Below are 25766 nucleotides of genomic sequence, written 5' to 3' on the forward strand. Positions count from 1 at the left end.
GGCATTTCTTCTTCCGTGTAGTCTGAAGACATTTTTCCTTCTAGACAAATCTATTTAAGGCTTCTGTGTTTTTGTTTTCTTGATGGCTTTACCTTTACTTTGAGAATTTTTTTAAATCATAATTTTGTTAAATATTTTTACTATGATTAAGTTTTATATCTAAGTTCCTTCTTTTATGCCAGATATTCTTAGGATTGGTCCCTTGTTAATCTTCGGATTTTTTATAAATTATGGTCATGATTACTTCTATTTCTTTATTGTTATCTGAATACAATAATCACTCAGTTTCATCTTACTCAACTTGAAGGAATTTTTACCCAAGCTATTTCTTTTGTCTGTTATTTGTTTCCTTTGTCTGTTTATCTATTTCCTTTATTTATTTTTTCAGTGTAAAGTCTTTGGTAGCCCACGCTGGCCTCCAACTCATCCTCCTCTGAGAATGATGCTTGAACTTATAATTCCCGATCTTTATGCTCTTGTCGCCCAGTTCTGGGACTATAGACGGCATCCGCCAAGCCCCACTTTCACCCAAGTCTTAGATTCACTTCTTTGCTTCACCCTTCATCTGTTTTTCTAAATTCTCTTTGAGGTCAAAGATAATGTCTAAAGCTATACTTTTGAATTTTTTATCCAAAATTCTAACCATTTCAATATTGTAGTATCTAGTTATTAAAGAGTTATGAATACTTAAAGAAGCTGTATTACCTCCTTTTTTCATATTTTTGTGCTTCTAAATTGCAGTTTCCAAATATTTAGGATATATAAATATTTATATCTCCTTTTATATTTATGGTTTTATTTGAGGGGTCTCTTAGTGAACAGCCATTTTTTTTTTTGAAGCCTGAATCTTCATTACTACCCAATGAGTAAACACAGACCACAGTAATAGTGATTTAAAGAGAAATGGACTAACGAGGAATTTAAAAAATAATGAGTGAAAATAGTATTAATAATTAATCATAAAGTTAATATCAGTGGAGGAAGGAATGAAGAATCGGATAAAACAGTGCATTCATTACGTTTCTCATGTCCGTGAGAAAAGCAATTGACGTAAAGAGTTTCTTTGGGATCACGTGTCTAGGGTGCAGTCCACATCAAAGCGAAGGCGCGAAGGCGCGAAGGCTGGAGGCCCAGGAAGCAGGTCACATTGCATCTTCCACTGGAAACCAGAGATAGACAAACCCTGGTGCATAGCTCACTGTCTCCTCCTGTTCAGTCCAGGCCACCAGCCTGTGGATGGTGCCAGCTACATCCAGGTGTCTCTTTAATTAAGCTGCTGGAAACAGCTTGACAGTTACACACAAAAGTGTAGGTCCATAATGGTTATAATCTAGTAGAGTTAAATATGAAAATTAATATTACACAGAGAGAATAAAAGCAAATGGAATGAAGGTATAAAAAATATAATGCTAAGGGGAAAACACACACACAACAACAACAACAACAACAACACAGAGGCAAATGATTTTTAAAATTACCCAAAAGATATATGCTGATGTTCTTCTTTGGCCGAGGAATTAAAATATGGGCTATTTTGCCTTTTTTCAAATGTTTTGCCAACAGTACCTGGCGTGGAGAAAAGAATGATATTAAGTCATTTTTGCTCTAAAGTCCTAAAAGGTTGGACTAAAGGGCTCTTTTCTAGATAAGCCTTCCAGAAACACTTGCAGTGGCAGAACAATAAAACGAAAGGCTTCTGTGCCTGGCTATGGCGTCTCTGTTCTAGTGTGTATTCACATACACCTGATCTTGCTTCTCTTTCTAGATGTCCCACTTTAGTGTCCAAATGCAACCTTCATCTATGCATCTTAGTCATATAAACATATGTATGTGCCTATATCCAAGTCACAGCCAGTTTCCTGGGTTCACACTAATTACCTGGTAGTCTTCTATTTCTCCAGTGATGGGGAGAGACCTTTGGATCTTGGGAATATAAACCTACCAGTGCAGGGCCTTCTCCTGGTGGAGGATTTTACTGTAAGCTATACTCTGTGTGTGTGTTTGGTTGGTTGGTTGGTTGGTTTGTTTTTCAAGAGAGGCTCTTTCTGTGTAGCCCTGAATGTCCTGAAACTAACTCTGTAGACCAGGCTGGCCTCAAACACAGAGACTTCCCTGTATTTGTCTCTGGAATGCTGAGACTAAAGTGCTGTGCCACCTTGCCCTGGTCGGTAAGCTCATTCTTAAGATAGCTATCCACATGGCCCTAGAGATTAAGCTAGGACTTAGAGGAGCTTTAGCATCTACTCACCATGTATATCACATATCTCCCATCTGAAACTATGTTTTCACAGAGTATCAGATTGTGTGTTCCACGGCTTCTTTCGTTCTTCCGTGAAACCCCACAGAAGGGTGTCCTCCCCTTTTCTACCGTCTTATCTACTGCTGAGTGTTAAGATTCATTGTTCATTTTTACAAATCTGAGGTTAAATCTTTCTGCATTTCACCTGGTCTTTGTCTACTGTTCACGGTCCCATTCCTATACCTTTCTTCATTACCCACATTCTCCTGTGGTCAAGCACTTGATGGTAATCTCAGACTTGTAAAGACCTCAGAAACTGCCAGATATCTCTACTCTGCTGTCCAATTGCCTTCTTATGAAATTCTTCAATGAATAATTGTTTCTCTTTGTTGTTTTTTTAATTCAATGTCATTGTTACTGCTCTGAGAGTACAGTTTCTCTTCTTTCCCCCAGTACCTGTCTACCTCATTTCCCTAAGGAGAACGAAACTTAGGCTCCTCCTACTCAGACACTCTTTAGAAACCTCAACTCACATCCATCTTCTTTTCACCTTGAAATTATTTAATTACTGTGCCATGATTTTTTAAGCTTCAAATAATAATACTCACTCTATTCTACAGTTTTGTACTCTAATATTTTTTTCACTAATTATATAATGAACATATTATTTCTCCAGACAGACTGTAAATCTCTGTGGGCTGAGAAGCCTGTTTTGAATTTTCTTATACTTCAGGGTTAGGGGTCACGCATAGACTGTGACTGTGCGCAATTGCTTGTTAATTGGGATGTTCTGTTCTTTTGATCTTAGAATATATTTTCAGTAGAACATTCCAGGCATAGAACATAAATCAAATAAAGTTGGCACTCCAGACAAATGGACCTACCATCCCCATTCACAATTTCCTGGATCCATACTTAATAAAGACACAGCCCTAGTGAGGCCACAACTATCAATCACGTGCTAACTCTGATCAGGCTTCCCCTTTCTTCACTCCCTCTACCACATCTAACTGGGCAGGTTACAACCGTCACAGCCATGGTGTTTTAGAACCACTAAGGTTCATACATAAAACCTATTACAGAACTTTCCTATTTCTTCTATTCTTTCTATTTCTATTCCTGAACTCTCCAAGAATCAGGGAAATTCACTTACTTCCAAGACATTCAGTCAGTTGCACAAGTGTTCAGATTATGCAAAGTGTTATTTAGATCCCAAATGAATGTGATGACGGTTTCTAAGAATATAGCTCTATCCCAATCAGAACAGAGTTCATCCCTTCCTGGCTCCCATTATGTGCTGCGAATTAAATCACAGAAAAACTATACTTTATTAGATGAATTGTTACCACAAGACATTCCATTTTTCTAGCCAGAAGAAAGTCTAGCCAAGTCTGACTTGATAAATTTAGCCAGGAGCACCATATCCATTTTATGAGCATGGTTTATAGGGGATTAAGGGCTAAGACACAGGGCCACTAATGGAATGAGAGCTCAGGAAAGGAGAGGCATGTGGCTACACTCCGTGGATAAGGCCTGGTGGAGGTGGTGTTTCATCTGAAGTGTAGTGGGCAAAAACATTCAAGGTGGGAAGGAGAACTTGAATTAAGCTCTGGCTAGAAAATAAGTCTCATGAATTCAAAGACAAAAAGAGAATGTTCTTGCTGAAGCCAGTGGAAGATTTCTTCTGGTGAGGGTTTAAGGTGTTTCGTGTTTTGTTGTTGTTTTGCTTTTATTGTTGTTGTGTTTAGTTTCGTTTTTGGTTAGTTGTGAAAGCCTCAACACTGGACTTTATAATAAAAATGGAAGAGTTTTTGGGCATTTAATTGCTCGTCCAAAAACAGTTATGGTCAAATTTTAGAATACATTAAAAAGGGATAATGTTAGCCATGGTAATGGCTATAAACTTAGTAGCAAATCGTCTTCTTGATATACAAAACCTTCAGAATGCGGAAGAGACCCATCATTGCTTCCTTATTTAAAGCAGGGGATGGATGAACGGTTTGACAGTGTTAATGAGAGGTAAATCACTTTCATTAGTCTCAGATACTCAAAGATAATAGAAGTTAGGAAACAGAATTGGGTTGCATATAGTTTCTAGGATCACGTGGTACTTTTTCTTTCTACTTCCTCTTACAATGCTACCACAGCCACTTCTCTACAACAGTTACATCACTTAGCATCAATCGTTTACCTTGGCAAAAGCAAACATGCTTTTCTTGTTCTGACTCCAGCATCAGCCAAACTGTTCGTGTGCACTTTCAGCAGCTATCCAGCCAAGGGTCACTGTCACACCCCCTTGTCTTGGTTGTTGATAAAAGCCATTTTGCTTTAGTATCCATTGAGAGAAAGTAGAGACTAGAAGGGGAACCTTACTAGACTTTGAGAGAAATAATGCATACCTTCAAACAATGTGTCATAGAGAGCAGCTTCTCAAACTGCTGTGATGATCCCATGTGTAGTCAACTGAATGTGGAGGTGACAAAAGCCATTGTCAACAGCCAAGTGTTTCTGAGTATACAATGACCAAAAAGTAATTCAAAATTAATGCATGCTGTATCCAGGGTGTTTAGGGGACCGCTAATGTATGTTATATCACATGACATCACTGTAATCTTGGCTCTGAACATACAACATGCATAGTTCACACTGTGTGTATTGTACACCATCAGCTAAAGAGGAGATACAGGTAGAAATATGTACTGATAGCTAAGAGGTCAAATAAATGAGGCCTGAGAAATCATGAATTGATGATACTTGTCAAAGAACTTCACTGGAATAGTGCAGAAGGAAGCCAAGCTATGCATGTAAAGAACATTAAGGAAGCAGAGACAGTTAATGTAGAACATTCTTACTAGGAGCTTGATTATTTCAATAACCTGTAACCACAGATAGTTCTAAGGAAAAGTGATATATTTGATTAATCATCTTATTATTCAGTCATTGTCTCAAACACATTTGTGGTTGCTGAGAAGCAACAGAAAGTAAGCATTAAAAAAAAATAGGTCAAGAGTATGACAAAGGAAACGATACCCAGGTGAAAGAGCATGAATTATTAGAGAGCTGGGTATACACAGAGATGAGGAGGACTCGGTAGCTCAAGTTTACTTTATAACACGGAGAAGACAAGATTTGGGGCTGGGGCATCTAGAGAGTAAACTATGCAATGAATCATCATCCTCACAGTTTCTTTTGGAATAAGCTATAAACCTTACTGATGCTCCGTAAACAAAAAAAAAAAAAAAAAAAAAAAAAAAAAAATCGTGTGTTTTATAAATAGAACACCGTCAGATGTAACTGACCTTTAGAGCTGCAGACAGCCAAGCTTGCCTTCTTTCTCTCGCACTCCATACATCTTAGTTTCCAGGCACAAGAGGAGATACAGAGAGAAATATGCAAGTCTCCATGCATGTACATATGTTGCACATTTAAGGGTGATGACATCCGTAGTACCATCAAAGGGATCTTTTGTGGTTACATAAGGAAAAAGTCAAAAACTGGATCTTTTTTTTTTATTCATGCAGAAATCTAAATTTATACTCTCAACTCTTTAGCTCAAATCATTTGTTTTTGACGGTCCAAATTCTCGTGTGTATCATACATAGATAATCATGAGCCTTCAGTTTTCTACTCTAATCAGAAGAACAGTCTCATTCAGTGATGAACTTGCGGCAGGAAGGTACTAGTCTTTGCTGACTAGTAGGCCAAATGGCTACTGGTTTCCACCTTATGCTTCTGGCTTCAGAACTGCTTTTGTTGAATTCAGAGGGTCATTTGCATGTAGAGACATAAACTGGGTTCTGCATGAACCTTTGTCTTCTCAGAACTGGAGAAGAAAAAGAGATATGGGCCAGAAATAGCTAACCACATAAAAATATCTAATTTATCCTTGGACTTTTATCAACTAGTACAAAACACTATTTTAATTATATAAACAGGAAGTTCTGTATTCACCAATATTTAACTTAATCCCTTTCCTATATCAGTCCACTTGTCCTCTGTTAAGCCTACCTTATTTCAATATTTCCAAATATTGACACTTAAATACCAAACTAGTTTTTTTAAGGTATCCAATTCCTTAGGAATCTTCTGAGCTCTCCTGACCTAAGGAGAAGGTGTAAGAGCCCTGTCTTCTCAGAAACAGCTTAGAGCTGTGATGTGCAGTGCTTTTGCTATTAGATCGAACGCTGTGATGCTCTTGACTTCAGGAAGAAGTCAATGTTCAGCATTTTGAAACATCCAAAACTGCATTGTTGTGCTGAGGAAAACCCCATGGCCTCTTCTTGCTAGGCAGTCACTCTGAGATTGAGCTAATACACACTCCCTGCATTGGTACACCTTCAAAAGCAAGTGAGACAAAACAGTTCAACAGGGGTCAAAGGAAACGCAGGTGGATTGTTTCAGATAATCACAGTGAAGCAAGGAGCCTAGGTTGTGCAAAGGTGGCCCCAGGTACTCAGCCTAATCAGCTTTTCTCTTCCATTTCCTGTGCCACACTCCTCTGTTCTCTCTCTTCTCAAATCACCTACCTCCTATTTCTCTGAAACACACATGAAAAAAAACAAAAAAAGAGAATTTCCAACAAATGTCTTGAACTCTTACCTCTAGATGCATAAGCTTTGGCTAAATCCCCAACCATAAAGACTATATGATACTTCAAGGGAACCCTGTGTCCTAGTCAGACAAAAAAATGCACAAATTACCCCATGAGCAAAACCCACAGACATCCATTGTTGCCTACAAATATGCCCTGAGCTCACTAGAAACACAGGAGCCCCCTTCCAAAAACCTCAGAGGAAAGTAGACTTCAGCTCACCTCTCCACAGAAACAGCGGCCAAGGAGGCTGTGTACAGGCTGGACTGACAGCTGCCCTGGAAGCAGTGCTGGCAAGGGATCCATCCCTGCATCAGGCAAGGCTTAACCTACATGACTCATAAGGTCACGTTTGACTCCACAATTCCATTATCCCTGTTAATTTCCCCAATTCAATTTGCAGTACAGGATAAACAAACCAGCCTAATTTGATCTGGAACCTCTGCAGGCTATCACAGGTCATTTAATCTGAAACACATGGCCCTACCCATTCCCGTGTTCCAAAGGCGTCTAACAGACTTTGTCTTTACAAAGACTCCAAGTTATTAGTTTCCTCACGGTCTTTCCAACCTCTTGCTTATTTGACAATTGCCTTTGATTTTCCTTTAGATTGAAAAAGAGGGAACATAAAAGAGTTTTCTCCTTTCTAAATTTCTCTTCTAAAGTCATATAAATGATACGTCCAGATCAATATTACCTTGCTTACATTTTACATCACAGTGTGCCTTCTCTTTTCAGGGTTGAGTCTGAGAAATTGGATATGGGCTATAGATAATTACAGTTCTGGAAAAAAAAAATCTACCAAGGCAGATTTTCAGAGATGAATGGTCAGATTTTTTTAATTTAGATATTAATATAATTTATAAAATAGATTTGATATAGTTCAACCTTGTTAGAACTGGGGTACTAAAACCACTTAAGTCTTATTCAGTAAGAAATGTATGCACAGGCCAATCAGATGGTTCAGGCACCAAGCCCGACAACCTGAATTTGATTTCTGGGAACCATATAATAGAAGGAGAGAGCCAACTCCCCAAATCTGCTCTCTGACCTTCTAATGGGTGACAACACATGTACATTCCCATAATACAGCCACATTTTCTCTCATATACATAATAAATTAAAATGTAATTTATAAAGGAAATACACATGTGTGTTAAAGTCATATATTTTAACATCTTTTTCCACATGCTTAAATAAAGTGTCTTCACAGTCGAAAGCAGCCCCCAAGCTGAGCATGTTCTGTTTAAAATGGCCACTGACTCATTGCAGAATCCAGCCTTAAGCACTTGGCGGGTGTGTGTCCACTTTTCTAACTCATGCTCTCTCTTGTCTTTTGCAGTGAATGTTGTGTCAATCTTACAGGAATTTTGGGAAAGCAAGCAGCAGCAGAGAACCACGTTCTCCAGTGAGGGGCTGGTGGTCTATGAGTCAATGCCTTCCTCTGGGCCTCCCTTTGTTAGCTATGTGACTCTCCCTGGAGGGAGCTGCTTTGGAAACTTTCAGGTAAGAGCAGCCAGCACCCCCATTAGCAAAAGGTAACTGGGCTAGAGCAGAGTTACCCTCTCACAAAATGGCTAGGCGGGGTTTGTCAATATGGTGGACAAAGCTAGCGTATCTATCACATATACTGGAAAAATCAGTCTGATGCTCCAACGTGTTTATATTGTGATGTGTCCTGATATTCTCCTAAAGAAAACAAATTTTATAGAACAGCATTTTGTTTTCAAAACAGCTATTGCTCTTTCCTTCAATAAGATTCTGGAAAAACAAGAACAAAAACGTATAGGACTAGAAAACAGCAATGAAGTCTTCCATTTGGGGCATAATTTTGTTGTAATTAGGCATTATGTTCTTGTGGCATATATCTTTAGTCCAGGGGGATCTCTATGATTTCAATGTCAGCCTGACTACACAGAGAGTTCTGGGCCAGCTAAGGCTATATAATTAAACCCTGTCTCAAAATAACTAAATATTAAAATAAAACTATGTAAAGTTTACCTTACAACAAAGCAGACCTATGCTTATCTAAGACTCGACGTCTGTCTACTTGCAACCCTTTGCAAAACTTCTTTAACCTTTCAATTTTCCAAGCTTTGAGATGGGAAATATCCACAGGATTACCCAGAGTTCATAGAAAGTATATTTGTAATGTGTTAGCATAATCTATCTGCTAGATTATAGGGTATCCAAATACCGCTATTGTTGTGTTTTATAAAAAGCCAAGTATATGTTTTGTAGAGCTTGGTATGGTGAGGTGGGAGGGGTGCCTTGGCAGGACCATGCTAAGATATCCCTTCCTCCTGAGGTTCCAGCCATAGGACAGATATAGTACAGGATAAAGTGTATTTAGGACATAGGAAGGAGAGTTCACACACACACACACACACACACACAGACACAATTGAGGGAGAGAAAGAGACAGAGACATAACGATACAGAGAGAGGGAGGAGGAGGACCATCCAGGAATACAAAGGGGAGAGAGGGAGGGAGGGAGGGAGGGAGGGAGAGAGAGAGAGAGAGAGCAGAGAGAGTGAGGAGGGGCCAAACAACTTCTTTATAGTAAGTTAGGCCTACCTGGCTATTGCCAGGTAACTGTTGGGCAGAGCCTAGAAGGAATGCCAACACTTATAACAATACGTGTACATTTGATTACACTTTTTTCTCTTTGTGTGTAACTGTAGACATATTTCTAAACACTTTGATGCAAAGAATTTGCTACATTACAGTCAACATCTGGCTACCCAGCGAGTCAATAGGAAATATCAAGCAGGCTGAGGATGTGTTCTATACCCTTAGGAAATCAATGTGAAAAAAAAGTATGGTAATTATGGAGTTATATTCAAGGGTCACCGCAAGCACAAGCAAGGGAGCTTCTAAAATTACCAGTCCTCCTCATAAGTACTCCTTTAATGCAATAAAGCATCCCTCGTTCAGGGACTAGCCGTGGTGCTTCATTTTTAACATGTGGAAAAGCATACACAGCCAAGTTTCTTCTGAGCCTTGGCAGCTGAGAAGCCCAGATGAAAGTTTTCAGCGTATGCATTCGTCATGTATGAGTACAGAACTCAACGTTTTTAAAGCTATCACCATACCTGGTGTTATTTTTATTCTACCTAAATTCTCCCTTTGAATTAATTATTTCACTGTTTTATCTCATTGCCTGGTATATCTGCTTTATATTACCTCGAATCCTTTGAATAATGGTAGAATGATATACTGTTTTTAAGCTTTTGAAAATTTTAAAATATTACAGTGTGTGTACATGTGTGTGTGTTGTATGGTGTGTGTGTGTGTGTGTGTGTGTGTGCGTGTGTGTATTGTGTGTTCTCACTGTACCATGCCGATTGTGTGAAGGTCAGAGAACAGCTTGTGGGATTCACTTTTCTCCTTCCATCATGTGGGTCACTAAGGCTCAAACAGTTTTGATGACCAGCACCTTTTTACCAGCTGAGCCATGTCACTGGCCCAAGAAAGGTGTAATTTAATAAACAGACTAGCAGTGCGGTTGTTAGGGGTATTGGTGTCTGTAAATTGAAGCTGAGGTAGATATGGCTAAAGGTATCTTAGCCACCTGAGAAAGAGAAGATGCTCTCACTATTAGGAATGGTGTACGCTAAGGCACACCCAAAGAGGAAACCACAAGCACTTTCATGATTTTCAAAGTGTAAGTGTGGAAAGGACTCATAGAAGATGACATTCAGACACTTGGCCATCACATCTTTCAAAGGAGTACAGGTTCTAGTCAGAACCCTGAATGTGAACAATATATGTTTCTGAAAGACTGCTCTTAGGGCAGCATGAAAACCTTCAGAACTAAATGAAGCTGAGACCAAGCGCTCTGGGCTGTAAGTGAAGAGCTGCTATGGTGCTGACCACAGGCACAGCGTGGGCAGCCGATGACATGAAAGCACTGAAAAGTGGCTGGAAGTGGGAAGTTGGGATGGAAGCTCCATCTTAGCCTTAGCCAAGAAAGATGCGGCAGGAGTACACTCTGGAAACTGTGGGCAGAGTCAGTGAGTTGGCCATTCTGCTTAAAAGGTGTGTTGAGCTTTTTGATACTGCATTTGTTCATTAATCTGTTTTTAAAATTAGGTTGAACACATTGAGTGTTTAGGTAGCTTTGGAAAACTTTGAAATGGGGCAAAACACAGTAAACTTGTTTAACAAAATAGAATGGGCCATTGAAAAGATGAATAAAGAAGACATGGGATTTCTGATTATTAAAAAAATATGAATTTGAAAAGATAGTTGTCTCAATTTTTATGAGACAAGCCTTACAGTCATAGAAGTGTAATACAAGAATACTACAAAATATCATTATGTTTAAAAAATAGCCCACAAGGGGTCTGTAGAAATGGCTAGGTAGTCAAGAGTAGTACTGTTCGCAAAACACCCTCGTCAAGTGGAGTACAATCTGATGTCTCTGGCCTCTAAGGGCCCCTACACACACACACACACACACACACACACACACAGAGAGAGAGAGAGAGAGAGAGAGAGAGAGAGAGAGAGAGAGAGAATGAGAGAGAGACAGACAGACAGACAGACAGACAGACAGAGACAGAGACAGAGAGATAGAGAGAGACAGAGACAGAGAGACTTTTGACAACTCACAGAAATATGTACCACTTCTGGCTCGTAGAAAACTATATTATCTTTATAACTCTTCTCTAATACTATTTCCAAAGGAAAAGCTTGAGCAGAGGGAAATCTGATGGTTGCTGATCTTATTGAAGTCTAAATCCTTCTGCAGCAACAGACTATTCAGCTGCCACAGTTTTCCTCCAGTCTTTTTCTCCCAGGGTCACTTCTCTGACATGTGATACTTTGGCCTAACCTCAGCCACATGTCTTGATCTCTTCCAGTCATCACTCTGTGCCCCACCAGCCTGTGCTCCTGCCCTGCCTTTTCCATGTACATTCTCTGTATCTTCTGTTGAAAACACTCTTCAGATTTCCCAAGGCTGTCACTGGCTTCTCCATTAGCGCCTTATGCTAAGGTAACCTGTGTGTATTTTCAGTCTCTGTAGTAAAATATAAACACCTCAGGGATGGGCCCATACCCTTACAACCTTCTCAATCTTAAGCACTGCTACTTCACATGGTAACAGCCTAATAAAATTAGCTAAATCAATACCCAAATGACTAAATAGCAAACTCCAAGAATAACGTAATGTCATTATTTTTGTATGTAATCAATAATCTGCAGATATCCCACTTAACTTTTCAAGGTGGGGCTATAAAGGCTCAGTAACCCTGAACCTTTACATGGTTATGTCTATGACTTGTTTATATCTTGTTTACCATTATCTCGTTCATATCTATGGCTAAGTTGCTAAAATTGAATAAATTTGAAATAATTGATCCAAGACCCCTTCATTCTCTGTGAATATTATGACCACAAACTAATGGTGGGTATACTTGTATCCAGGCATGCATTATGTTTATGGTCAATAAATGCACTCAATTTAATATATCTAAAAAGGAATGCATTTGTCATATAAAGTATATATAAAGGATATGCATCTAAGAATTCTAGTGCTCTTTTTTTGTCTACCCTGAAAGTTTGAACTTTCCCTGTTGTCTCATAAATTTTGACTCAAATGATAGGACTTCCCTTAGGTGGTAGATCCAACATTCTCCTTGTGGTCTTGAAAAATAAAACCGACAACTCCTCAGCAGGGAGGTGTCTGGGTAACTTCTTTGATCATCTCTCTCTCTCTTTTAATGTTTAAATCGTCATGGTTTAAGGTTCTCCGGAGACTTGTTAACACCCTTGCTTTAAAAGATCAGAACTTCCTGAAGCAAATACATTTTGAAATGTCTTTGGGTGGGTGACAACCAAATCTAGCTCCTTAACCCACCTGTCTCTCCAAAGTATGATTAGAGGAGGAAAAACCAGGAAAGAAAATAAGAATAAAAAATGTCTCTAGAGATGATACCACACACCTTTTCTTTGTCCATTCAAAACAATCTTAAATGCTTTCTGACCTTATAACACTTTATCATGTTTTGCCAGCTGCTGGCCTTTAAGCACATATATGCTTCGTCGGGCTATGCCTTTTCACATAACCAAATGCCACCCATGTGCACTGCAAATCATCTCATGATGGGTTATTAATGCATTCCCATTGCAGAAGCATGGAAAAACCATTATGCAAGAGCAGGCTTCATGCCAAGCATGGACATCACCTCAAGTGTGCCAAGTAACAGGAAACACTTAGAGCTTGCGCAGGGTTAAAGAGCTAACCCCTCTGCTTCCAGAAGTTTCATGAAAGCTGTGAGAAATTACACGCACTCATTCTTGAAAGTAGTGGTATTCAGAACAACCCTTAGGCTTCTGCCTAGTAAAAGGAAAGCTGTCCAAAGCTTTGATGGACAAAAGCTAACACTGCTTTTTATGCAAAGTACCTCTCATTGGACTAAATGGGAAGCTTGTGGCCATGAAGGCTAATTAAGAAGCTTTCAGTGAGGCTCTGACAGAGCTGGACCAATACAGATGTGGTTGTGCACAACCAAACATTGGACTGAGCGCGGGGACCCCAATGGGGTAGTTAGGGCAAGGACTATAGGAGCTGAAGGGGTTTGCAACTTCATAGGAAGAACAACAACATCAACAACCAGTCCCCCCAAAGCTCCCAGGGGCTAAACCACCAAACAAGGAGTACACAGGGAGCACCATGGCTCCAGCTGGATATGATGCCTTATCTGACATCACTGGGAGGGGAACCCCTTGGTCCTATGGAGGCTTGATGACCAAGGATAGGGGAATGCTAGCTAGGCTGCTGAGGCAGGAGTGGATGGGTGGGTGGGTGGGGGAGCACCCTCATAGAGGCAGGAGCAGGGAGGAAGGGATAGGGGGCTTGTGGAGGGGAAACTGGGGAGATAACATTTCAAATATAAATAAATAAAATAACCAATAAAAAAAGAAAAAGATAAAAGGAAGCTTTCAGTTAATCTTGACACTGAAATCCTCCCTCAACAAAATCCAAATAGATGGAGAAGGGATGGAGAGAGAGCGAGAGAGCACTGTAGTTCTTCCTTTAGATCAGACCTGCACATATTACTACAGTGTGGAAAAAGAGAAGTGAAAATATGATATTAAATATAAGAAAAGAAAAGAAAACAAAATAACCTACTGATAAAAAAAGTTTTCCCAAGAAGTCATATTGAAGCACAGCAATACCATTCCTTATCAAAGAAAGCATGAGTATTATAAGTAGAGATCTGTGCGTTCAGAATGTGTTTTCATTATGCCATTTTTTTGTGAGAATGGGATGCGTGCCTCACAAAAGGCAGTTAATCCTTTCCTAGACACACATCACATCCATGAAAACCAGCAGCATCTTCCTCATTCTACCCAAAAAACAAACAAGGTCCCGACTCATCGTCCAACCTTCCTCTAAATTCAGAGGGAAAGGCATTCAAGGTTTCTAACAACCTATTACTGTTTCCAAACTCAAAAGAAAACTTGAGTGTCTTACTTTCTATTTTTATTTTAAGAGCCTGTGATCCAATTTCTTTTTAAAGATCATAAAGTGGTCTCCGTATAGAATTGGCTAGGATAATGTGGAATTGAGGATTTCATTCTTATCACCAGTAAAAGTAAAATTTCCTTTGGTATAAGGCTATATTATGTAATTGTTTACATATGTGCAGTGTGATTACAGAAAAATGTAAAACACTGGTGTATTGTTTGTTATATTTTAAATGTAGGGTGTTTGACTTATTGTGGTATTTTCTCTTTCTTAACTATTTGGGTGCTGTTGTTAAAAATGTTTCACAGCAAGTACTCAGGATGTTCCATGTTATGGTGTGATTCTTAGAGCAGTTGTATAATTCCAGTTGTACACGAGGTTGCAGCATTCAGTATCTCTACCAACGGATTCTTGATTACCTCCCCAACCCATTTTTAACTTCTGTCTGGTGTTGCTCCTGTACAGTAGGAAGCTGAGGAGAAAACACTTGGAGCAGAGGTGTCCTTGCAAAGCGTTGTCTTCATTTAATGAACTTTAATGATTTTGTAGTTCTGCTTTTCAACGTTGTTCCTTATGAAAACAACTATGAAAACTATCTTTACAAGAACTGTTCTAAACACAAGGAAAGGAGGCACGTGAAATGTTTTCTTTTACCTACTTAAGGTGAAAGCACACATTACCTGTATAATCAAACACAGAACACATTTTATACTTTCATAAATTGCATGTATTCTCAAAAACCCAAGAAACTAAACACATATCTAAGTCACAAGAAAATCCATTTATGAAACTGAGGTTTTGCCCGTGACTGAGAGAACATTTGATCAGTTCATATACTTGACTAAGCAGAATTGCAATACTGGGTTTTTTTGTTTTTTTTTTTTTTTTTTGCTAGTAATCAAATAAGCCCTAGTCTTAAAATTCCATTCTCTAGATATAAGGGAAGTTCCTGCCATAAAATCAAGACTGTTGTCCAGCACCAATACTGCTTCAATCCTATACATTTCTGTTTGAAACAATTCTTGGCTTTATTCCTGCCTTTGTTACTAGTCTCAGGCACACCACACACTGTGCAGTATGACAGCCCCTAAAGGAAGAATTTCCTGCTGGAAATCTGCACAGACAGACATTCTGCCATGACTAATGAGACCCGGGGACAGTGCGGATAGTTCTGACCCCATGCCGTTTGAGAGGCCTGTCAGCTAACCACCAGTCTTCAACAACTTGCATGAAACTTGGGTTGTGTATTATTTTTATAAGATCCTTTATTCTTCAGCCTTCTTCCTTAATTCTAACCTTCTTCTCCTGTTAAACAAAATGGATAGAGATGCTTGACTTCCAGGGAGAACAGTAGCATATAGAGAAAAGAAAGCTTACAGAAGGTCCCACAACAAAACAAGGATGTCAGGACATCTCCACAGGAGTCGTGCAGCCCTTGTAATACACACTGTGGGAAGATGTTCACTGTCCCCCTTGCTGAGAGGGGAAGACTGACTTTCTCTTCATGACCTTCCCCCATCCCTCTCATGTAATCGACTCACACAAAAAACTACTATAATCATAAGTAAATTTTTAGAAGAATTCTTTTTTTTGTAAGTGTTTGTGTGAGTGTATGCTATGTGTGGCAGGTCCCTTCTAAAGTCTGAAGAAGATGTTGGATCCCCTGGAACTGGAGTAACATGTAGCTGTGAGCTATCTGATGTCAGTGCCAGGAACCTAACATCGTTCTCTGGAAGAGCAGTGCATCCTCTTAATTGCTGTACCATTTATCTCTCTAGCCACCAAAACTTTTGAGCTTTGATTAATTCATCTTGTCTTTAACTTAACTTGAAAAAAGATGAAGAGACAGAGAGAGAAAAAAAAGAAGGAAGAAAGTCTGGGAGGGAGGGAAAGAGGAAAGGAGAGAGAGAAGGAGAGGGGAAGGGAGAAAGGAAGGGCAGGAGGGAGAGAAAAAGAGAAAGAGGAAGGGAGTAAGGGAGAAAATCTTGAAGGAGTATAATACAAGTTAAAGGTATAATGATTCCCGGGGACTTTGGTCTAGGTACATGTGTAGAATAGCATTTCAAACAGAGGTAAATGAGGAGGGGGGCAGGTGGTTTATATTATGAAAATAACATTCTGGTTCACCATATGCCTGAAATATTCCTCTAAGCTAACAGGAACTTGTGAATTTTTCCTGAACACTGGACTCTCAAACCAGTCCCCTCCCCCACACCTAGCAACCCCTGTTCTCAGTACACACAGAGCTCAGAATTGTTCCCCACATTCTTGCCTCCAGCCTGACCTGCAGATGCCATTAACCTGAGTGATGGAGACTCAAAGGTTGCCCTTTTCACATCAACATTTGGAAGAGGCAGATGCTAATATATCCACAACCAAATATATTGGAACACATGCAAATGTTCATGCTCTGACCGGAGAGGTCAAAGTGTTAAAGAACCGAGAGAGCGGTGGGGTCTGGCTTTCGGAATTCTTTTTGTTGAAGGCTTGCTCGCTGTCAGGATGGAACTGAGGTGTTAGTGACACTCACCAGAGCCCACAGGCCATACACGCAAACTCTGCACGTCTCTTGCAGAAACTTGGACTACAGGTTGCAAAGGCAAAATGTTCTCAATCACATGAAAGACAGACATTACAACATCTAAGATTAGGACAAGAATTCTCACCTCTTGCAGTCAGTTTATTTGTTTTGTCACTTGCAAAATCTTAGCCTGGGAGAGGCCCTTGGGCACAATGCACTGTTGAGTGAGGCCTACCTACATTATCACTAATCTGTCTTTAACCCCACCAAAGATGCACCTTTAACTTGGGGTTTCCTATCTTTACAGTCTGTAACACTTGCAGATAAATTACAGCTATTCAAAACCTTACCATGCCTTGTAGCTCCTCAGCTGCTGTTCAAAGGCGCTAAGTAGAGTGGACTTAGTTTAGCCCTATGGATTTCAGATAAGAAGGACCTCTTTTTAGTCTTTAAAGCACATGGATGAATAATTCTGGGAAGTCTGTTAATATGGAGTTGATGTCTTTCCACATGCTTTCCAACAGAACCTAGCATACGTAGGATATATGTTCAATAAATTCTTGGGTATAAAAATGATGACTTGACACATGTATTCTGTTTGTTTCCCAGGACAAGTTATAGATGAAAATTAATCCATTGACAGATTCTATGAAAGCTATTCATCATTCTGAATTGTGTCAGAATGACAAGAAGATATCCTAGAAGGAGCACATCTCTAAATAGTTTTAAAGTGTTGCATAAATTTCTAAAAATGATACTAATTTCTTGTTAGGCATTTCTACTTAAAATTTGCCTGTGATTACCAAATTTTATTTAAGTTATTCTAAGAACATCTTTGCATTAAAAAAAAAGAAAGGAAAAAATAACATGATTGTCTACTATTTGATTTGAAGATAGCCTATAGATTAATCTTAATGATACCCTGACATTGTGTTGTTCACAGAAGAAATTAAAAACAAAACAAAACAAAACAAAATCCTCCTGAGAATAAAAGCAGAACTTCAATGTAATTTAGAAAAGCCACCAACTTTTAGAAGGTCTATCAAAGAACCTTTTAAGCTGAATGTTGCCTTACTTGATTCTTATAGAGAACAGTTCCTCTATTGAGAAACTAGCATCGTCTTATGTTCACAAAAGGGGATTTACCCTGAAGACAAGCAAGCTTCTACACAGAATGACTAAAAGCATAATGTCGACATATTTTACTTGAAGTTTTAAATAAGGTTCACGAACTATTAAAAGTCTAAGGACCTACAAAACGAGATTCTTCCACTGCCGGTTAGAAATGAGATAGGTAGACACAGCTGAAGTGGCTTTCTTTTAAGAATGGGTCTAGGGACTTCAGAATCATCTGGAAGGCTTATTAAAATGCACATTTGGGAGCTGGGGAGTTGGGTCAGTTGATAAAGTGTTTGCTACACAAGCGTGAGGTTATGAGTTTGATTCTCAGTAGCCACATTAAGAAAAAGTGAGGTGTAGAGACATGTGCCTATGATCCCAGTACTGTGTTCTTAAGCCTGCTACCCAGCCAATCTAACTAATTGGTCACCTCAGAGTTCAGTGAAAGATCCTGTTCCCAAGGAAGGTGGAAGGCCGGCCAGCAAGATGGCTCAGCAGGTAAAACTATTTGCCTGATGCTGAGTTCCTGGGACCCATGGTAGGAGAGAACCAACTCTCCAAATTTTCTGCTTACCTCTAAACATATTTGCCCAAAGACTGTCCTTCAGGCACATTCCATGGTGCACATATGCCTAAAATCAGAACTCCCCACTCTAGATACATACACGCATAGTATGACATATATGTATATTATGACTCATCCATCTAAAGTTATTTTGACTCAATCAGTTTAGTGCCTGGAATTAGACATATTTAACAACTGGTCAGTTAACAGCAACATGAACATTCAAGGTTTTGAACTACTGGACTTGAGGTTTTGGGTAAATTCAGTGGAGATCTTCATTGGGCTATCTGTTGGGTACTGGTGATTACCAGATGACCTAAACTCCAAAATAAAATACAAAGCCAAAGGATTTGGGCTTGGGGGAATTTTCTTATCCAGTAGAATTTAGAAAGTTTAATGGAAATGACTTTTACTCTTGAGTTACCAAACACTTCTTACAGTTGTTGTACAATAGCACTCAACCACCATGATATCTCTGAGAGCATGTCCAGTCAGAGACAAAATTATATGAGTTCTCTTACCAAGCCATAGCTGACCCTTCTATCTCTGCCTTGACCAGAAAAGCAGAGACCAGAAAAGAAGATGTTAAGGTAGCCATTAGCACATTGTTCTCAATAAGCTATATTTTTTGTTATAATGTACTGTATTTTCTTCAGTTTTTCTTTTAAGTAAAGTCAAGTTTGGAATCTTCTGTCAAAGTAACCCATAGAGTTTCAAGTAAGAAGTATGTCTGCAGTACCATATGGCCTTAAGGAATGGTATGTGATCTTGACTAAATTTAGGTTAGCCCTCCTATGAACTACAAGATAACCTACTGGTCAGATATACTTGGGGGAGAATTTTTGTTTACTTTTAAAATCAACAATGCCCTGGAACGCACAACCTTTGCAAAAATAAGGGTAATAAAACCAACCTCATAGGAGTGTTATAATAACTAGACATCATAATACCCATAAAGAAGTGCTTAGCACAGTGCCCAGATACTCAGGGTCAGCGATAATGTCTCTGCTCTTGAGCCCTCGCCACGAGTGTGCTAAGAAAATTCTAAATTACCTGAAGCAAGCAAAGCCTCTGTAATAGTTACTACCTTTTGCTGCATAATAAATTGTCTCAAAACTTACAAACATGCTCAGGACCCCAAAATAAATTTAGAAATCTGAGAATTTCTAACATCTGCTGGAGGTACCAGTCAGGCTATCAGATGCTGTTATCTGAAGGCTGGGTTGAATTTCCTTCCAGACTCACCACTGTAGTTATTGACAAAAAAACAAAACAAAACAAAACAAAAAAACCTTTTTTCTTGACCCCATGTGTGTCTTTCCAAAGGGCTACTCACAAATATCATCTAACTTTTCCTCATACAGGTAATCAGAGAAAATGAAACCAGGACCAAGTTGAAAGCCATGGTTTTATTTTTTTATTTTTATTTATTTATTTTTTTATGAACCAGTAACAGAAAAATAACCCGTTTCTTCTGTTATGTTCCACTGACTAATACTGAGGTGAAAATATTAAATGCTGAGGAAAGGGATCATTAAGAGTATTTTTTGGCCCATCATTTCTCAACCAATACCACATATTCTCTCTCTCTCTCTCTCTCTCTCTCTCTCTCTCTCTCTCTCTCTCTCTCTCTCTCTCTCTCTCTCTCATATGTGTGTGTGTGTGTGTGCTTGGGGGGGGTGTTGTAGCTTAACAGGGAGGAGAGGTTTTGTTTGTTTTTGCTTTAGTTTTAGAAGACATTAATGATTATAATGACTTACAATCTACCCACAAATAAAAGGCAGCTGAGTAGCTAAAAAACATCTGAGTGGGGTCTGCTGGCCACTCACAAAGCATCTAGTTTCACATGCCTGTGAAGTCCGCAGCTGACTTTGCTAAAGATCATGCCTGTTGAATATTCAAGCTCAGAACTTTCACAGAGTGCAGAGGATGGAAGCTGTCTCTGTGTATTAGCAAGTAAGACTAGAGAGCACATAAGGCACAGTTTACAGATCTGTATTTATGATGAGGTCTGGTGGAAAAAACAGCAAGAATAAAACATACGGGGAAGTCTAATTCCAGCAGGGAGCTGCTTTGAAATAATCATACTCCTCTTACCCCACTGATGTCCCTGATAAGCAGTTTGGAAAACCATAAAACACCCTGTAACTTGCCATATTTTATTTTCTTACAATGGCCCCCACTGTTTGTTGGTGACTCTGAAAGTGCTTGCTCTTACAGGAGCATCTGGACTTTGGTTTTGACGCACCAAACAGACGGCAAATGAGCTAAGTTGCTTGCCCAAGTACAAGTTCCTATGGGGGAAAAGTCCTCCTTAAAGCTCTCAAAACCAAAACAGGCGGCAGTTTCTGGCTTGGATTTGTCGTTTCAGAAGAAAGCAGCTGGCTAACATTCTAGGCATTCTGAGGAACTTGTCTTTCAGAAATACAAAGAACAACAGGAGGAAAGTTCTTTGGCGGCTCTGAACTGACTTTATTTTATGTGCTTATTAGCAGGCTCACTTTCTCCTCATTGGAAGGGAAAGGCAAGCAAGCAAACAAAAAACCAGCAGTAAATTGGAATAATAAAGCAAGTAAAGGCAGGTGTCTGGTTTCACATCCTGGTATTAGCTGAGTTTCCTGCCTTCATTTTTTTCATGTTTCCCAGGTAAAGGCTCTGACTATAGCCTGCCTGCCTGCCTCTACTTTGATCTGTGAGGTGGTGCATACTTCTGCAAATGTACATGCTTCTTTTGATCTAGTACTTAGCTGCTCTTACTTAAATGGATAACTTCTTTTAACTATGTAGTGTTCTGTCTCTCTCACATACACAAAGCTGGCTTAAACTGATACTATTTACACACAAAAAAGAGTGCTCTGATCTCACTTTTATTTCCCAAATTCTAAACTCCTAACGCTCTGTTGTAGATTTTGTAAAGCCAAGCTAATATTAAGATGAGCTCCTGTTACAAACGTGTAATATTGGCAAGAAAAAAAAAATGGCAAAAACCTTTGCTTTTTTTTTACTCGGAAGGTAGCTTTTCAGAGGTTAATAAATGTAACATTGTTTTGCTTATACATTGGCAAAAATGCTCATATCAGGGTCTAACCATAGGAGCCAATTATCCTTATGAATTTTCATCCATGCTTAACATAGCCCTGGATCACATTACCATAAAAGTATATAGGAACGGCACTTTTTAAGATTAAGAAGAATATATAGTTAGTCTTGGAAGAGCTTCTTACACATTTTATCGGGTGATTTGTTACTGTCTAGCCTATACTTCAGCCTGTTATCCATTCAGTAAATCATAATAGGGCAGGGATGCAAAGAAATTACATCACAATCAAGTAAGAGGGGAGGAACACAGAAAAATCAAGGCATGAAGGTAGGAGCCAAGAGGCAAAGACCAGCAAACAATTACATTCAAATATGGCCAGTGCCTTCAGCCCTGAGAGTGGACGATTCCCACAGGGCCAGCAGTTAAGCATCACTGAAGGGCAAACTGACTCAAACCTTATTAATGTCATTCTTTATATTTCTGGCCAAGACTACAGCACAAAATGAAACTATGTATGCAGAAACTCTCTGATGTAATATAAGTATTCTAACCCTTGGAAGATGCGTAAAGTTTGAAGGATTTGCTGCCTCAGCCTATACCAAAAGCCTTCTTTCGTGTCATCTGTTGCAGTAAATATTAGATAAATAAATGTTTATCTCTTTATCGGCCCTGAGTGTGACACCTGCTGCTTGGTCCAAAACGCCACCTGGTCTCTCTTTGACGGAGAGACTCCATTCCCTTGGTGGTTTTCTACCACCTGTTCGCTGCCTCTGTCCTGGGGTGTTTCTCTACCCCAAAATCCCACATAAACACAAGTCTACAGCCTGATAGCTTTTCATACAGGTTTATATATTCAACTCTCAATCCACAAACCCTCTACACTACAAGATTACATTAAAGAGACAAAAAAAACTAACTGCCCTTCTATATGAGATATTAGACTTGTAAAATCCTTAATGTTCATAGCTGTTTGGTGCCAGTTAAGCCCACCTGAATCTAGTTGGTCTTTGGGAACCTCCATGTTGCAATGACCTCCCACCTCCGTTTGACCTCTTAGACTTCTCTCCATCTCCCTCGTCCCACCCAGTCATTGGCTTTCCTTTATTTTACTAATTAAAATAGGAAGGTTCAGATGAAGTCACCTCTTGAGCATGTGACTGAGCAGCCCTTCTTGGGGAAGTGGAATTAACATTAAAATATGAACAGCCTTAGGACAACTTACAGTCATCCAACACGAAAGAGACCCAACATGCCCCCATATATATTTTTTTTTCTACATACAGTTTAGAACTTCAGCTCTATCCATTTAACGGTATATTGGTCATTTCCCTTCACTATACCAAATATCCGAGCAAATCTACTTTAAGAGAATAAAAGTTCATTTTGCTTATGGTCTCGAAGATCTACATAGTCTCAAAAAGTCCATAGCCAATTTGCTCTTCTGCTTTGTGGCCTATAGTGAATTAGAACATCAAGGCAGGAAGCATGCCTGATTGGTAATCAGGTGGTAAAAAGAGAAAAGAGGCGCTGGGCTCCCAATATTTCTTTCTGGGGCATGTCTCTGATGGCTCAACTTTCTCTTCCACTAAGCCCCATTTCCTAAAGTTCCTACCACAGCACCATAAGCTGTAGTCCAACTTCAAATCTTCTCCCTCCGTCCCTCCCTCCCCGTCTCTTTTTCTCTGTCTCTCTCTCTCTCTCTCTCTCTTACACACACACACACACACACACACACACACACACACACACACACACTACTGCCCCACTGTTCTAACAGTCCTTATGATTACTACCTTTTCCATGCCCGGACTGTACACAAGGATCCTGGCTTGGACACTGAAGATGTTGAATCATACAAAAACCATAAGCACAAAAGATCTGAGTGAGGTCTAAAGAAGTGATCAATTGTTAACTGTATGATTGTTACACTAGAGCACCCTTACTATTTGGAAGGTTTGGATGCAAGTGTGTAAGTGTCTGGGACCAGGGCAGAAATCTGATCACAAAGATTCTATTTGTAGTAGTGGGGAGGAAAGACTGATCTCTAAATTATATAAGTGTGTAAGTGTGTAAGTGTCTGGGACCAGGGCAGAAATCTGATCACAAAGATTCTATTTGTAGTAGTGGGGAAGAAAGACTGAACTCTAAATTATATAAGTGTGTAAGTGTCTGGGGACAGGGCAGAAAGGTCAGTATAGGGTGAAAAGTATTGAACTCACACAGAAAGATTTGGGGTTTCCTGTTAAGGGAATAAAATTTTTGAGTCTGTGAAACTAAAAAAATGAAGTGTGACCCTTGGTACTTTGCCTCTCCATTCAGGCCATGCATCATAATGGCTCTGAAGGCTTCACATGTAGTAGAAACTGTGCATGTGGAAAAACAAACATCAAAACTCAGATAAACTAATCTTACAAGACGGCGCTGCCTGGCTACCTCACTGACTTGTCGTGGGCCTCAGCTTTTCTTCATGAGACTAGTGTCCCACTGGAGGCTTAGTGCCTATAGCTCAGTGCTCACAGGAATCTCTTAGAGAATGGTAATCACACCTTAAAACGCTGTGAAGGCATGGTCTCATTCTAGCTCTTGTAGGCCTCCCACCTCTCTCTCTGGACACTCAAACTCCACACCACACTAGAACCTGATGAATAGGAACTTTTAAGTGTTACCAAAAGAGACTAGAGAATGGGCTGGAAGTGAGAAGTCCGGGTGAGCCCGTGTGAACAATGAGGGAAACCCACTAGGAGGATGGAGGCTAATATTACGTTGGGAGCATGGGTAAAAATATATTTTACAGTCTTGGGATTCAAACCCAGGGATTGTGCATGCTAAGTACTCTGCAACTTAGCTAAAGCCTCACACTCCCTCTGTAGCTTTGTTACCCTCAAATCATTATCTCCCCCTTCAGCCTTTAGAGTACTACAATTGCATGAGGCTTGTCACTTTGCCGAACTTGAAAAAGAAATTACCTAATGAGTTTTTGAGTACAGGCTGTCCGTGACCCCTAACTTTGAGGAAACCAAATGGCTTTGGTTAAGTCCGGTTAGTTTTTCCAAACTTAACCAACTAATTTTCTATCCAAACTACGTAAGCTAAGTGTAAAGGTCAATTCTCAAGAAAATCAGGGAACTATTGCTGGAAAAGGGGTGGGGAACCAATGGTGGAAAATTAAAAGCAGTGGGTATTGACAGTAGTACCTTTTGCACTAACTTACACATTCTCATCAGTACCACGATGTTGAAATATGTATGACCAACATGCTTCCATAGAGCATGACACTGTATCCAGTACCATGATCATGCTTGGCTTTCTCCATAGTCAATTTCAGATTCAACCCTACTATTATTTTACTAAGAAGGACATTATGCACAGAAAATAATTAATTAGCTCAAAGGCTTATATAGTTACGAGTTGAACAGCAACAGTCTGAGTCCAGAACCCATATAAACGTACACGTGGACACGCGCAGAGGACGGCTGCAGGGTTGGAATGTGGACATGCGCAGAGGATGGCTGCAGGGTTGGGATGTAGACATGCGCAGAGGACAGCTGCAGGGTTGGACTGGTGAGATGCTGACTTCTTTAGTTAGTCCTTCTCCTTTCTTCTCAAGTGTTGCTTAAGTAGAGCTGAGGCCAGGCGGGATGCTGCTAAAGTGGCACTCATCAACTCCCTCTTCAACGAGCTGCCCTCCCGAAGGATCACCAAGGAGTTCATCATGGAAAGCGTTCAGGAAGCAGTAGCCTCCACCAGGGTGAGTACCGAAGGAAGGGAGGAGGTGGCCTCTATGAGAACATGGGGGCATTTGAATCTTGGGAAATACTAAGGTAAGCAAATTTCTCATTTCAACAAGGTGCGGGTTAAATTTTGTCCAGTGACCTATTAATGCTCTGCAAAATGGAACCTTAGGTAGGAAACAAGGAAGGTGGAGCTGGCTGCCCACTGTTCATCGTGCTAATACTCTTGACAACCCAGGATCAAAACTAATCACGTTTCAGACTGAGGAAGATCACATGATCAAACGGATTCCAGTGTTTGCTTTGTGAGGAAGATAGGTATTTTTTTAGGGTCCAAGAATGTATGCAATGGAAGAATGGCTTATAATCTAATGACAGATTAGTTCTAATTTTCCCCAGACTTATCTGATTATGGGAATTATCTGAAGTCCTTACAGTAAACACATATTCCCCAGCTAGTGTGCAGTCTTGCAGTTTAT

At 39.7% G+C, this 25766-nt stretch overlaps 1 protein-coding gene across 1 annotated transcript in view; it reads left to right on the forward strand.

The window, feature by feature from the left end:
- LIX1 (limb and CNS expressed 1) overlaps window positions 1-25766 on the forward strand; it is a gene marked incomplete at both ends in the record, with an annotated part of 48971 nt that overhangs the window by 11816 nt on the left and 11389 nt on the right. The window contains 2 exons of the mRNA XM_080941584.1: window positions 8173-8336; window positions 25164-25304. Coding sequence (XP_080797710.1) covers window positions 8173-8336; window positions 25164-25304 — 305 coding nt within the window. The remainder of the gene's footprint in view (window positions 1-8172; window positions 8337-25163; window positions 25305-25766) is intronic.

This window comes from Micromys minutus (genome assembly GCF_963924665.1).
Source record: "Micromys minutus genome assembly, chromosome: 30".
Taxonomy (NCBI): Eukaryota; Metazoa; Chordata; class Mammalia; order Rodentia; family Muridae; genus Micromys; species Micromys minutus.